Source organism: Notamacropus eugenii, chromosome 4 (assembly GCF_028372415.1).
Source record: "Notamacropus eugenii isolate mMacEug1 chromosome 4, mMacEug1.pri_v2, whole genome shotgun sequence".
Classification (NCBI taxonomy): domain Eukaryota; kingdom Metazoa; phylum Chordata; class Mammalia; order Diprotodontia; family Macropodidae; genus Notamacropus; species Notamacropus eugenii.
The window spans coordinates 86,743,057-86,759,102 of NC_092875.1; the positions used below are offsets into that span (position 1 = coordinate 86,743,057).

The 16,046-nt window shown below is 41.7% G+C and overlaps 1 protein-coding gene across 1 annotated transcript in view; it reads left to right on the plus strand.

Annotated features, from left to right (window-relative positions):
* The first annotated feature begins 7,806 nt into the window (after positions 1-7,806).
* The window catches only part of ADCK5 (aarF domain containing kinase 5), a 39,738-nt gene continuing 31,498 nt past the window's right edge, over positions 7,807-16,046 (plus strand). The window contains exon 1 of the mRNA XM_072602726.1: positions 7,807-7,947. Coding sequence (XP_072458827.1) covers positions 7,822-7,947 — 126 coding nt within the window. The 5' untranslated portion in view covers positions 7,807-7,821. The remainder of the gene's footprint in view (positions 7,948-16,046) is intronic.

Sequence of the window (16,046 nt, forward strand, 5' to 3'; positions counted from 1 at the left end):
TTGATGCTGGGGAAAACTTCCTAACATTTCAAGAGCATTAGAAGTGGAGTGGGCTGCCTCAGAGAGACCTTCACTCCATTGGGCATCTTCAAGCAAAGATTAGATGATACCTTGTTGGCATACTCAGGACTTAGGGGGTGGGGTGGGGGCAGAAATTCTTTTTCTGGTATGGATTGGACTAGAGAGCTACCAAAATCTCTTTAAGTTTGAAAGTCTATAAAATTCTGTGATGTTTCTATTATCCAAACTGAAGGGAGAATTCAATCTCTGTCATTAAGGCATCCTTTTCTGATCCCCACATTATTAACGTTCACCCTAGAAAATTCCTTTGTGCATATTTGTATTTACTCACCTATGTATATGTAGTTTCTGTTTGCTACCCAAAGTAAAATGCAAATGCTTTGAGGGAAGGAAATAAACTTTTGGGCTTCCACTGTCATATACAGCTCTATTTTCAACAATCTGACCAGATTTTCTTTTACATTTTAAATATTCCAGACTGAATGCCTGGTTGCTTATTGTTCAATGCACTTTTAGAGTCAAACTATTATCAAACAGACAAATTTATCCAGCCAGAGCTGGATAAATGATATTTTCTCTAAGAGGAAGACTTTCTGGGACCCTTATTCATGTATTATTTTTCATATTCATTACTCTTTCTCAAAATTTTATGGAGCCTGGGATCCAATAGTGTTCCCAAAGGGTAGATACTGTGAGACTTTTACTTTGTATAGAAATGGACTCAAAATACAGAATATGACAAGTGTTTTTGGTCCTAAACAATGTGGGAATTTGTTTTGCTTAACGATACACATTTGCTACAAGCGTTTTCTTTTCCTTTATTTGAGGCAAAATGGAAGGAAAGGGCAGCTAGGGAAGGGTATGGGGGAGAAAAAGAAATTTAGAGAAAGGAAAGAAAAGAAATTCATTAGAGATTTTGAAGCAAAAGTATCTGAGTTTGTAACCATCAATAGGGGAATGGCTGGACAAGTTATGGTAGTTATGGTATATGAAGGTAAAGCAATACATTTGGACACATAGCTGCTGCTTGCTTATAAATCTGTTTCTCACTCAGTACACAGCACAGGGAGCAGGATTGCTCCTCACCTTGGAACACCATTCCCTAGTCAGACTGCCCTGTATGTATGACCCAGAACAATCAGATGATCAGATGATCAGGTGGTGAACAATCAGATTTCTAGTTTGCACCTTTTCCAACCTCTTTCACAAGTGTAGGTCTCTCTGTGCTGAATTTGAGATTTCTTGACTGCATTAGAATGATTCTGTGGTCTTTCTCTGGATAGACCCTGAGCTAAGTGTCTGCATACGTAGTTTCACTGTGATTTTTTTTTTTTCTGGATTTTCCAATGAGGATTCAGTCTAGTACATTTTCTAGATCTGTTTAGAAAAGTTGGAGATGGAAAAAGCTCATTACTGTCCTCTTAGCTCCATCTCCCTGTTGTTTATTATAAGTTCTCTGTAGGAGAGGCTGGTCGCCTCCAGAGCTACTGACAAAAGCTGTTACCTTTCTATTCTCACACCTTAAATGTACTTGTGCTAACAAGATAAATTAATCTAAAACCAGTCTTCATTTCTCCAGAACAGAGAAGTGAGAAACAGGCACAATCACTTTTTTTTCTTCAAAATACAGGGAAGAAGACAGAAAGGTCAAAAGAAATTACAAACAAATGGGACAGCTTTGAAAGTTACATGTTGAATTTATTATATGTTTTAAAAGAAAAACAGGGTGTACATAATAATGATTCACTGTTTCCTGTATAATCTTCTTTTTCTGTTCTACTATGTATGTGGAAATGGCCATTTTATTTGGTGGAGTTCAGAAAAACAGTAAATTAAAAAACAATAAACAACCCTTCACCTCCCTCTCCCTAAAGGGTCTCTGGGTATAGGTCATTGACTATCTACACTGTCTATATTTCACAACGTGGTTTTCTGAGACTGGGAACAAACGTAACCCTTTTTTGTCGGTATTTTTAATTCCCATCATGGTCTGAAGGCTCTTTATGTACAACATTCATTATCTGCCTCAGCACAGTCTGAGTGTTTTCTTTCTTTTTTTCTTTGTAAAATATCTCCACAAAGGCAGCTTAAAAGATTGGTTTTTTGTTTTGTTTTGTTTTTATACTACATTTTCCCTTAACTTTATCCCCACTCTCCCTCGCCCCCATAGGGTTCTAGATTTTAGGAGGAAGGGCTCTTATAAGTAGGTCTTGGCATCAGGCAGAAATATAATACTTCCATGTTAAAAAATTCTGAAATCCCCCTATCTGACCATAATTTATTGGCTTTTCACTTCACCCTCTGTCTTTCCTTACATAACTCTACTTTCCAACCACACTGTGAACTCCAATCTCTTTGCCCTTCAAGTCTTTCCTAGGCCATTTCCTTTGCATTAGCCATTCTCTCTTCTCTCCATATTGATTACTGTGTGAACCAATTCAATCACACTCTCCTCCTCTCTGGCATTCGTAGCCTCTTATCATATTGACAGTTGTGTCCAGTCAAGTCTCAGCCTTGGATCACTGCTACCATTGCCTTTGAGCCTACACACATACTATTGAATGAAGTTAGAGAAAATAATGCAACCTTTCTGACTGGATTCACTAAAAATTGATGGTATATAACCTCAACTGAGGCCTCACTGCTGCCAGGCAATCTTATACTACCTGCCTCATCAATTCACTACCTCACTGTCCACAGTGATTCTTCGAAACCTTTTCATCCCTCCTCAAAACTCTTGTGAATCTCCTACCTTTCAACCCTCTCAGCAGAGAGACACTTGCCTCATATTTTACAGAAAAAATTAAGGCCATTTCCTGTGAGCTCCATCTTCCCTCTTTCTCATCTCACCATCACTCAGATGCCTTCTGCCATTTTCCCTTCTTCATCCCTCTCTCACATGATGAAGTGGCCTTATTCCTTACCAAGGCAAACCCCTCTACTTGTTGAAGAGACCCCTTTCCATCCTGTCCCCTACAACAGATTGCTGGCTCTGTCATTCCCCACTCTTTCACTTATTTTCACTCTCACTGTCTAACTGCTTCCCTATTGCCTACAAACATGTCTGTGTCTCCTCTCACTCAATCCTTCCATCTCTGCTAACTATTATCCTATGTCTTCTGCCCTCTGTAGCTAAAGTCCTTAAAAAGGCCATCTCCAATAGGTGCCTCCACTCTCTATCTTCTTACTCACTTTCAAACCTTTATAATCTGACTCCTTACCTTATAATTTTACTGAAATTGCTCTCTCTAAAATTACTAATGACCTCCTAACTGCCAAACCCAACGGCCTTTTCTCAGTCCCCATTCTCCCTGACCTCTCTGCAGCCTTGGACACTGTTGGTCTCTCTTTCCTCCATCATATGCTTTTCTCTCTAGGTTTTTGGGACACCACTCTCTCCTGGTTCTCCTCTGATCTGATTGCTTCTTCTCTCTTTTGCCGGATCCTTGGCTAGATCATGCTCTCTAAGTGTCCTTCAGGGTTCTGTTCTGAGTCCTTTTCTCTCCTCCTTCTATGCTTCCCTTGGTGATCTTATCAGCTCCCATGTGTTCAATTACCATCTCTTCGTTCATGATTCTCAGATCTACCTATCCTACCCCAGCTTTTCTACTGACCTCTAATCTCACATCTCCAACTTCCTTTTGGACATCTCAAACCGTATATCCAGAAGACATCTTAAACTCAATTTGTAGAAAACAGAACTCATTATCTTTCCCTTAAACCTTCCCTTCCTTCTACCTTTCCTGTTACTATAGAGGGCAACACCATCCTTCAAGTCCTTCAGGCTTATAACTTAGGAGTCATCTTGGATTCCTCATTCTTTCTCACCCCTTATATCCAATCTGTTGCCAAGGCCTTATGATTTCATCTTTGCAACATCTCTGAAATATGCCCCCTTCTCTCCTCTGACATTGCCACCCCTTGGGTATAGGACCTCTTCACCTCACACCTGGATTATTGCAATAACCTGTTGATGGGGTCTGCCTGGTTCAAGTCTCTCTCCACTCTAATCCATCCTCAGTTCAGCCACTCAGGTAGTTTTTCTGAAACTCAGGTCTGATGACAACACCACTGCCCCTGCTCAATAAAGTCCAGTGGCTTCCTATTGCCTTCAGGAGCAAATACAAAATACTCTGACATTCAAAGTCACCCTTTCCTATCTTTCTAGCCTTCTTAGAGCTCACCTTCCAGTCACATACTCCTCAGTTCAGTGATAGCAGTCTCCTGGCTGTTCCATGAACAAGACATTTCATTCCTTGGCTCCCTGGCATTCTTTCTGGCTGCACGACCCCCCTCTCCTCTCCCCTCCCCTGCCCATGCCTGAAATGTTGTCCCTCCTCCTCTAACTACTGACCTCCCTGGCTTCCTTCATGTCCCAATAAAATCTCATTTTCTGCTGAAAGATTTTCCTAATTCTTATTAATTCCAGGGCTTTCCTCTTTTAATTATGTCCTATTTATCCTATATTTCGTTTGCATTGTATATATTTGTTTGCTTGTTTTCTTCCCTATTAGATTGTAAGCTCTTTGAGGGTAGGGACTCTTTTGTCTGTTTTTCTATCCCCACCACTTATCATAGTACCTGGCACATGGCAGGCACTTAATAAATGTTTAATGAACTGAATTGGATTGGAGATTCCAATCCAACCTCTTTGTTTTACAGATGAAAAAACTGAGGCTCAGAAAAGTTAAGTGAATTGTCCAAGATTACAAAGGTGACTGTGGAAAGTCAAGATTCAATGTTAAAAAATTGTTTTTACATGCAACTGGGAAATAAGATATACAGGCAATGGAGTATAGAAAGCTATCTTGCCCCTCAAGAAAATAAAAGGGAAGGGGATAAGAGGGGAGGATGATAAAAGGGAGGGCAAACTAGGGGAAGGGATAATCAGAATACATGCCATCTGGTAGGGGGGAAGGGTTTGGGAAAGGAAAGATGGGGAGAAAATTTGGAACTCAAAATCTTGTGGAAATGAATGGTAAAAACTAAAAATAAATTTAAATCTTAAAAAAAAAGAAAATCAAGATTTGAACTTGGGTCCTCTAACTCCAAATTCAGTGCTTTTTCCCACTGAAACTTCCCTTTTAACAAATAAAAAAAAAGTCAAAATATTTGAACAAAATTAATCAACCAATAAAAGACTGGATCTAAAAGTGTATATCACATTGGGCCTCCATAGCCCCATCAGTTTATGAGAAGAGGAGATATGCTTCATTGTAAGTTCTCCAGAAACAAATCATTTATTGAAATTAATATGAGCTTAGATGCCATTTTATGTTATTCCAGTCATTGTGTATAGTATTCTCTTGATTCTACTTGCACTACTCTTTGTAACTCTGGACGAATCTTTCCATCTTTCTTTGAATGCTTTATATTCATCAGTTCTGATAATATAATAATATTCCATTACACTCACATTTGAGGTTTTTCTTGTGGATTAATTCTCTTTTTCTAGGTTTGTGTCTGAGGCATCTCTGGCATCATGATAGCTCTTTTACACATTCTGTGATCCAGTAGTATTGATTTTTTGCGTCCCTTGTGGAAGACACTCCATCTTCTTACTCCAGGAGTTTTCTGTGACTGTTCCCCATGCCTGGAATGCTCTCCTTCCTCATCTCCACTTCCTGGTTTCCATCAAGACCCAGTTAAAATCCTACCTTCTACCAGAAGCCTTTTTCATTCCGCCTTAATTCTAGTGCCTTTCCTCTGTTGATCACCTCTAATTTAACTTGTATGTAATGTGTGTACACAATTGTTTTCATGTTATTGCTGCCATCAGACTATGAATTCCATAAAAGCAGGGGACAGTATTTTGCCTTTCTTTGTATCTCCACTGACTAACTGGCTGAATCTTTACCTTTTTTTGGTTACTTATTCTTTGAGAAATCTGTTCTGGGCAACAGCTTTGTGTTGTTGGCCTAGCTAAGAGTGTCTTCCTTCCACCCTAAATCCTAAGTGGCTAAAGGGTAATCTCTTTGCAATTCTTCCACTCAGTGTCCTTGTCTCACAGGACTGTTAGAATGGTCATTGAGATTTTTCATATATCTATCTATATCTATAGGTATGTAAGTATAGATAGATACAGTTTTCAATAAACCTTCAAGATTATAAATATCAGCTATTATAACTCTCTTCCAGACTCAGGTGGCCACTGGTTGCATCATCTCCAGGAAGAATTTCCTTATTTCCCCAGTTTAATTCTCTCTCCCTGCTTCAGTCACGTTGTATTGACTTATTAGTACACATTGTATAGTATACATTTCTTGGAGATCTATCTCCTCACTATGCCCTTACTCTGGAGTCATCATCCTCATCTTTCTCCCAGTGGAACCTTGGACTCCCCTGGGTCCCCCCGCCTTTTCAGTGCCGTCTTCCTCCATTAAAATGTAAGATCTTTGAAACAGGGACTTTGTCTGCTTGGGTTTATATCCCCAAGTCATTAGCACAGAGTCATGCACACAGTAAATGTTTGACAAATACTCTCTTTATCTACGTGGTATATTGTCCAGGAGAATGCATGCTCCTTGAAATCAGGGACTGATTTTTCTTTCTGTGTATCTGTGACCTAGCACAAGGCCTTGCACATTGTTGTTCCTTAATAAACGTATTGACTTTGATTGATCTTTAGTCCTCTCACCATTATAAAAATCCTTCTCCCCATACCTTCTAGTTTTTCCAATATCCTTCCTAAAATGTGCTGCCCCAAAGTGAATACAGTAATCCAGATGAGATCTGAACAGGAGAGAACACGAGGGAATCATCTATTCCAGGCAGAGATGATAGGGAGAAGAGACTTCCAGGTGGGAATGCTGTTCACTTTCATTGAGGGGGACAGAGACTGTGGTGGTGGCAGATTCCATGTGGAACCATGGAGGGACTTACAGGAGCCCTTGTAGTCTGCGTGGGAGAACTTGTACAAACTCATCCTGTCATCTTGGGAGAGTCTGTGCTCCTTTCCGGGTCAAAATTTCCTCATTTGTCCCATGGGCACCGGACCAAAGGGCATCTGGGGTTCATTCAAGCTGTGATGCTCTGTAGACCCGGGCTCTGCATCAGAATACTCTCTTCGTCTAAAATGAAGCTCAGGTGTCATCTTCCTTGCATAAAACCTTTCCTGATCCCCACAATTACCTCCATTCCAAATGCACAAACATATGTACATAAAACAGATAAAAAACTCACATGGATAGTATAGTAACTCATTCCTAAGGCTTGGATTTCATATACATGTATATATTCACATATATATGAATACATATATACATGCATATATACATATATATCAGTATTTATTGATTACTATATTGATTACCATATTTGTATTTATTGACTTCATATTTACGCTGAATACATTTCGAAACCAACTCCCCGTAGAGCGTCAATTCCTTAGGGGCAGAGATGATCTCCTTCCTCCTACTTACGTCCGCTTATCCCCAGGCACACAGCACGTGCCTAATAAAGGCTGGTCGATTTACCGATCGGAAGTAGGGAACCAGGAAGTGGGGGAGGTGGGCAGGATGAATTTTCCACGCAGTACAGACTTCGGCACCTCACGTTTGGTCCAATCAGCAGCCGGAACGCGGTGGCTTTCGGCAGCACTCTCAAGCATCCCATCCGCCCAACCTCGGCTAAGCACTCGGCCCCGCCCCTGCCCTTTGACCTATGTCCCTTCGCCTCAGGGGCCTTTAACCTCGCCCTTCCTACCTCGCGATAAGAGGGAAAGGCCCTGAGCGTAGGCGGCGGAGGGCGGGTCACTCCGAGGAGAGACCACTAGGAGGGGGGCGGGGGAGAGCCGCGCGCATGCCCGCCGGCTCGGGGGCGGGAAGGGCGCGCGCGCGTCGAGGCGGCGCGGGGATCGCCGGTCCTGTTGCTGGCGTGAGGCGGTGGCGTGAGCGGCTGCGGTGGCCAGCTGGGATGTCGCGCACGGTGAGGAGACCCCCACCCCTAGCCCTCCCACCCCGGGGACCCCTGCCCACGGACCCGAGACATCTCCCGTCAGGCACCCTGCTCCGATACGCCCCCTCCATCTCCCCGAACCTGAGACATCCCCTCCGGCAGAGCCAAACACTCCCCCCGGAGAGATTCCCGCTAGATCCCCCGGGCGCCCGGACCTTTCCACCCCAGAGCCCCCGATTCCCTTTCCCCCATCTCACACCCCCTGCACCTCGAGAGAGAGGGGAGGGGCGCACCTGTCCCCGGAGGAGACCTCACCCTCCCGGACTCTAGGTAGGTCTGATCCCCCACCCCCACCAGGGGCTGGTCAGGAGCCTCCCCCTCCCCCTGCTGAGCGATGCCTGGTCCCTAGACCTGCCTGGCGCCCGCCCCCCAGATCCCGTCTTGTCAGGTCTTGCCTCTGACCTTTGCCCCGCTTCCCTGTTACTCATCTGGGAGGAGCCCCTCCTGCCAGTCTTCCTGTCTTACCGGAGCTACATCAGGGCTTTAGGTGTATTGTGCTTCTAATCTGGTTGTAAGCCCGAACCGGAGGTAGTGGAGAGAGCGCCGACCTGGAGCTTAGGAAGGGCTGGGTTTGAATCTTTGGACACCAAGTGTCAGACTCCGTATCCCAGACAATTCTCCAATCACACAGCAGTTGCCCGTGGTACAGGGAATTTTCATACCTGGAGTTCCTTTCATAAAAGAACAGGTGCATCCAAAAACCAACAAACCTTCCAAACTATTGAAGAAATTAAAGTTTATGGACAACTGTTGGGACTTGTTTAAGGGACCGTGTCTCCAAATCTTTCATGTTTTCAAGATTCTGCATCTGTTTCCTTAACCCCTTATGAAAAGGGGACTCTGCTTTTCCTGATTTCGCAGGGTCCTTTCTATCGTTGAGCTCTTAGGAGACTCTGGAAAGTGTTTGCTATGGTAGGCAAAAATAATGTGATCTTTACACTGCTTTAAGAGGCAATTCTGCCTTGATCAGACTGCACCTTTGAGTATTACTTTCCTTCTGGGTGTCACATTTTACCAAAGATAGTGATAAGCTGGAAAATGTCCAAAGAAGAGCAGCCAGGCCTTGAGATCATGCCATAAGTAATTCTGGAGATGGTCTTAAAATATTGTAGAGCGGTCACATAGAGAAGGGGTTAGATTTGTCCTTCTTGGTCCCAGAAATAGGAGCAATGGTTAGAAGTTAATAGAGAGGCAAATTTAGGCTTGCCTTGTTTCCTTCTGTGCAAGGCTCTTTCTACTATACTATGTAGCCTCCCATCAACAACCTCTATTCCAACTGGCCTTGTATTGTTAGTAAGGACTAGCTAACATTAAGTAAGAGTCCTTGACATACTTGAGAAAACGAAGTATCCTCTTTTGACACTAATTAGCTGTGTGACTTTGGGAAAAATAGCTTCTTTTGGGGTTCAGTTTTCTCTTCTGGAAAATGAGAAGTGTAGAGAGATTTGTCAGTTCCATATAAGGAAAATATCCTGTACCAAAATAAATTAGGCTGCCTCATAAATAAGGTAGTGAGCTATCTATCACTGAAGGACTGAAAGTTGTTGTTGAAGAGATTCTCATCCCAGTACAGTGTGAAATAGATCTCTTTCAGCTCTGAGATTCTAAGTTTCTGTGACTAGGTGGTTTCTGAGACTCTGTTCTAGCTCTCACATTCTGAATCTATGATTTCATCCTTGCCAGGATGACTTGTGCAATAGAAGATATGGAAAGCATCTGGTGTAAAAATGCACATAGAGATGACACTTTCTTTGTTGAATGAGTGAGTGTACTTTGAGTTGGCTTCCTAGAAGTACACATAAATTGGCTATGCTGTCTTTCACTTTTGTACCTGGAGCCCCTTGTAACCAGTTGCACATAATTGTCAGACCATGGCCCTTTGGTTGAGATGAAATCTGAGTCCAGGAAACAGTTGTTTTTTATGCAGAAGTGGCTGGGGATCAAAAGTATAAAGAGAAGAAAATAAAGTCAGCAGGGGCCATGGACTGGAAAATAAGAATGGATGTAGGGACTAAAGGTCACCAAATTTTAGTTAGAAGGGACCTCAGAAGCTGTCTAGTCTACCCCATACTTGGCAAAGAATCTCTTCTACTAGATACCCTCAAAGGGGTCATACAGCCTTTACCTGAAGGTTACCAGTGAGAGGAAATCCATTACTTCCTGACAGTCAGTTATACTCTTGGATAGATCTAGTGTTAGGAAGTATTTCCTTTAGCAAGCCTAAATGTACCTCTTTACAACTTTTGCCCACTGCTCTAGATCTGCTTTTTGGGCAAAGAGAATAAGTCTAATCCCTTTTTCATGTTACAGCCCTTGAAATACCTGAATGGGTCATGTCCCAAAATCTTTTCTTCTGTAGGCTAAACAATCCCAATTTCATTCAGTGGTTCTCAAAGTATCCCTGAGACCCTTTCAAAGGATCCTTGAGGTCAAAATTATTTTCATAATAATACTAAGACATTTCTAATATGGTAAGTATCCACAGATATAACCCAAAGAAATAAAAACTCTTTGGGAGATTCTCAGTAATTTTTAAATGCAGAAAGGGATCCTGAGGCCAAAAAATTTGCGAACTGATGCTGTAGTTGACCCTCATATGGCATCAACTTGCTTTCTGGAAATCCTTCAGCTTGTCAGCATCCTTTCAGAAATATGCATATGGGTCTGCATGGGATAGAGTATAGAGTCAGCTAGCATAGTTGGACACTACTTCTCAAATTGCGGCCCAACATCTTATTGGAGTTTTTTGCACTGCCATATCATATTGGTGACTTGTTGAGCTTATATTAAACTAAAACCCAGATATTTTCAGATCAGTTGCTATCTGTGGTTTTCTGTTTGTTGAAGTTGATTTTTTTAAAATTGAGTTGTAAGACTTTATATTTATCCTTATTAAATTTCATCTTATTAGATTTAGCCAGTGTTACAACCTGTCAAGATATTTTTGGACATGATTTTGTGATCCAGTGTGTTAGCTACACTTTCCACTTTTTTGTCACCTGCAAATCTGATAGGTATGCCATCTGTGCTTTTATTTAAATTGCTGATAAAATTGTCAACCACTTAGTGCCAAGCACAGATGCTTTGCACTCCACTGGCAGCCTACTTCCAAGTTGGTGGTAAGGATAAGGAATAGATTTAGGATAAATGAGACAACTAAAAGATGAATGAACAGTAGGTTATGATTAGAGAAGAGAATTCTAGGACTCAAGATCTTGGAGGTGGCAGTCATAGGTGACAGTAAGATCTAACTTGGTGCTTCCTTGTTAAGAGGCTGAGGAGTTCTGGGAGCTAAGGTGATGAACTTGGAGGCCAAGATGTTTGAGGGGTCAAGAGTTTATATATTGAAATTCACAAATATAAGGACAGAGATTGGGATGAAAAAAAATCAGTCAATAAACAAGCATTTATTAAATGTCTAGTATGTGCAGCAGCTTGCCGAGTTTTAGGGATGATAGGAGCTCACATTTATAAAGACCAAAAAAATGAAACTGTCCCTACCCTCCAGGAGAGCTTTTAAGTCTATCAAGGGAAATAACAGGTATAGATTAAAGTGTGAATGTGTGTACACACATACGCGCGCACACACATAGAGATTATAAATAGATATGTATATAGAAAGTGCATGCATACATAGACATAACTATACTTTTTATCTCTCTTGATAGACCTAAAACTCCCTGAGGGCAGGGATAGTTTCATTTCCATAGCAGATCTGTACCTATCTGTGTGTATGTGTGTCTGTACCTATCTGTATGTGTGTATGTGCGCGTGTGTGTGTGTAGGTTGGAGTCAGATTATTAAGGATTTTAGGAGTGTGTTTGTACTTTATCCTAGGGGCAGTAAGGAACAATTGGCGCCTGTTGAGCAGGGGAGTAACATGGTCAGATCTATGCTTTAGGAATATCACTTTGGCAGGTGTGTGGAGGATGAATTAGAGAGGTGAGAGACTTCATATAGTCATACATAGCTCTAGAGCTGGAAGGGACCTCAGAGGCTGTCTAGTTCTTAGCCCCTTTCATTTGACAGGTGAAGAAACTTGGAATCCAGAAAGGTTAAGAAGTGACTTGCTTAAGGTCACTTAGGTGGTAAATGCCAGAGGTGGAATAAGGTAGGGAGGAAGACCCTGAAATAGGGAGATGAGGCTGCCAGATTTCAGCAAAATGGGTCTGGACTGGGTGATTGGGACAGAGTGAATCTCAAAGGAGAAGTTACTAGGTAAAGACAGTAGTAGGAGGGCCTGCAAGCATCAGCAAGGAGTAGCACCAGCGCCTTCTGCCCTGTTGTATCTTCTGACATGAGAGAAGGATCACCTTATCTAAAAGGGTGACTAGGGATGCAGTATCTTCCAGAGGGAGCTAGGTTTCCATGAGCACAGGAAGATGGAAAGAGTGAGGACAAGGTTTAGGATGAAGGGACATTTCTCAGATTCATTAGACTATAATAGAGCTGAAAGTGACCACAGAAATCAGAATCTAATTCCTTCATATTACAGATGTGGAAATTGAGTTCCTGAAAGAGTAAGTGAGTTGACTGAAGTCACACACTACACTTCTAACAAGAGAAACCAGAACTATAAGAGTTTTGTCAAGATGAGGAGCCTCTGAATTTCAAAGGGTCTAGAAAGAACTGTTTAAGGTTTTGAACCTGTGCAGAGCTGTTGAATTATATGAAATTATACTTGATTAACTCCAATTATATGTGATTTGTGCTTTAGAATTCTCTCATGTTGTAGTAGGTTTGTTGTAGATGCACTGTGTGTACTTGACAACTTTGTACAGGGTTGGAAAAAGAATGCTTTTCCCTCTTCCTAGAGAAGGCAAGCAATATGATATAGATTTTATACATATGAAGTCATGCGAAACATTTCCATATTAGCCATGTTGCAAAAGAAAACAGACAAAAAAGAAAAAGAAAGGTTTTTTTTAAACATATGCTTTGATCTGCATTCATGCTCTATCATTTCTTCGGAAGTGGATAGCATTTTTCATTGTAAGTGCTTTGGTATTGTCTTGGATCTTTATATTGCTGAGACTAGCTAAGTCACTCAAAGTTGTTCATCATACACTATTGCTGTTACTCTTGCTCTGTACAGTGTTCTCTTGGTTCTGCTTACTTCACTTTGTATCAGTTCATATAAGTCTTCCTGGGTTTTTCTGAAAGTATCCTGATTTCTTATAGCATAATAGTATTTCATCACAATCATATACCGCATCCCAACATTTTCTTAATTACTGTCTTGCAACCTCAACTCCTCACTCTTAAGATCCTGTTGGACATTTCAAATAGATGTCCCAGAAACATCTTAAACTCAGCATGTCCAAAAGTGAACTCATCTTTCCCACAAACCCTCCTTCCCTCTTCCAGACTTCCCTATTTTTGTTGAAGACACCACTATCTTTCCAGTCTCCTGGATTCCTTAGCTCAGCATTACCTTGAACTCTTCATTCTCTCTTCATCTACATATCCAGGCACTTGCCAAAGCTTACTATTTTTACCTTCACAATATCTTTCACATTTGCCCCTCTCTCTTTACTTACATAGCTACCACTGTAGTTCAGGTTCTCATTATCTCTAAGCTAAATTATTGCAACAGCCTCCTAATTGATCTCCTTGCTTTATTTCTTTCTCCTCCAGATGCCAAAGCAATTTTCCTTAAGCACATATCTGATCGTGTGATTGCCTTATGCAATCAACTTCTTTGGTCTCAAGGATAAAATATGAACTTAACTTTTAAAGCTGCCCCCAACCTATCTTTCCAACTTCATTAGACATTACTTTCCTTTGAGCGCTCTGTCTCTGTATGTTTCTCACACATGCCATTCCACGTCGTGTCTCCATGCCTGTGTCCTGGCCATCTCCCAGGTTTGTAATGCAGCTTTTTCTTACTATTGCCTCATAAAAGACCTTCTCTTCCTTTAAGATACAGTTCAGAAATTCATCTGAATGAAACCTTTCCTGATTCTTCAACTTCTGGCACCTTCCCTCCCAAACTACCTTGTATTTACCCATGTGTATGTTTTCACTTTATACTTATGCTGTATATATTTTTTTACATATTTGTTGTCTCTCCCATTCAAATGGAAGCTCTTATTAGTAGGGCTTGTTTCATTCTTTGTCCTTGTATCCACAAATGGCTAGTACAGTGTTTGGCACGTAGTAGGCATTTAATAGGTACTTTGTGATGGATCAGTTCAGGTTAGGGACTGGGCCCCCATTTCACAGTAAGGATTCCATTCTCCTTAAGATGCCTAAGCAGGACCATAAGATCACAGAGAACATTTGGTGGGGTTGGCCACCAGGTTTTATAGTATGCTGTCTTTAATGAAACCTGGGAGAATTCTAGGGATGAGTAGCCCTGACTCTTCACTTTACTGCATTTCTTACCTTTTCTAAGGTTCTCCCAATGCATCAGAGCTAGTACCCCAGTTTGTGTGGGTGTGTATATGGTGTGTGGCCTTGCTAAAACTAAGTTTTTCTCTCCTGTAAGAAAACATAGTTCTTTTAGGACAGTAGTTCAAGGACCTTTCCCTTTGAATTTTAAATTGTTTTGTAGACCTTGAGATTGTCTGAAATGCCAAGTTCTGTGACTAAAATGTCCTGCTGAGTTGGAGCCAATATTTGGTCTCTTGTAAATTTGTAATCACTTAGTGGTGGTGTAGGTTTGCTTCAGGGGTTAATACACAAGGCAGTTATTCTTCTGGTCATTCTAAGGAGGTATTAGAACACTCCAGGCCGGATCAAACAAGTATTGCTTCATTTTTTTTGTAGGAACTGGTCTTGGTCCACCACAGGGACAACATCAACCTGAGTTCTGACTCCAGGGGCAGGGACCAGGATTTGAAGTCAAGGGGATGCTAGAATTTTCTACAAATCCTTCTCCTTTGTATCTCTTCCTCAACTCAGCTCCTCAAAACTGTTCCTGCTTTTCACAGTGATTATCTCTCTTTTTCCATTTCTGATCCTCAAAGCATTTCCCCAGTGTTTTCCTCCTCCCCAATATGATTTGGGTCACAGTTCTCATCCTGTTTATTTTTCAGGACAGAGTTCAGCATATCCATAGGACAGTTATACCTCATTTCTCTTGTCCCATTGGGGCCATACCTTGAAAGTCTTGTGGTCCAAGAAATGAAGTCCCAAGCATAAAGATCCTTACATTAGCAGAACTATTAAACTTTAGTCTGCCACCTATGAAGAGTGGCCAATTCCAGCATATTCCCTTCTGCTATCTCTTCTGGTTGAATAATCTTGTTCCCCTTAACTTTCCCTCCCACAACTTCTTTTCTATCTCATGGTCATCTTTGTGATACAGCCTAAGGACTCTTTCCCTCTGAAGTTCAAGAGCCCAGCTGTGACTCACATGCTCTTTGGAGAGGATTAGACATGGGGGATGGGAGCTGTGCCCATGGCCCAACAAACTTCTTTCTGGGCACAAATCTTGTGTAATGCATAGATTGGCCTGATAAGCAGAAAATGTTTTCCTTTTTACTCCTTCATTTAGGTTATTGATTTTGTTTAGCTTTGCTTCTGCATAGCCTTTGGGTCCATTCAGTTCTTAGTGTTATGAGGATTTTTCCCACCCAAGCCAAAGAGTTGCTATTTTTTACTATCTACCTGGGAGCACCATGTAGGCATCTTATAGCAGAAGCCCTTTGGAGTTTGCTTTGGCCTTTAGCCTTTTAACATTTTTACCAAAGACCTGTCTGGTGAGATGGCAGAGAGTATACCCATTGACTAACTTTTAACAGCCAATTCTTCCTGCCTCCAAAATATGCCCTGTGCTAGAAGGGACCTAAAAAAGATCATCTGGGCCAGCCTTCTGGAAGTTTACATGGTATCTCCTCCTTTAAAAATAAGACAATTGAGAAGAGAAACTCCTTCCTGAAGAAGTCCAGGAGGTACATCCTGGGCTGGAGCTGTTCCCTACCACCATGCAACCCCCCTTCCTCCTAACTCACTTCCTATTCTGTGGGCTTCGGTAGGAAGATATCTTTGTTAGGCCTTCACCAAAAATGAGCTGCCTTCTGTGAGCCTCATCCCAGGTACCAAGAGGGGATAGGGGTACAAAA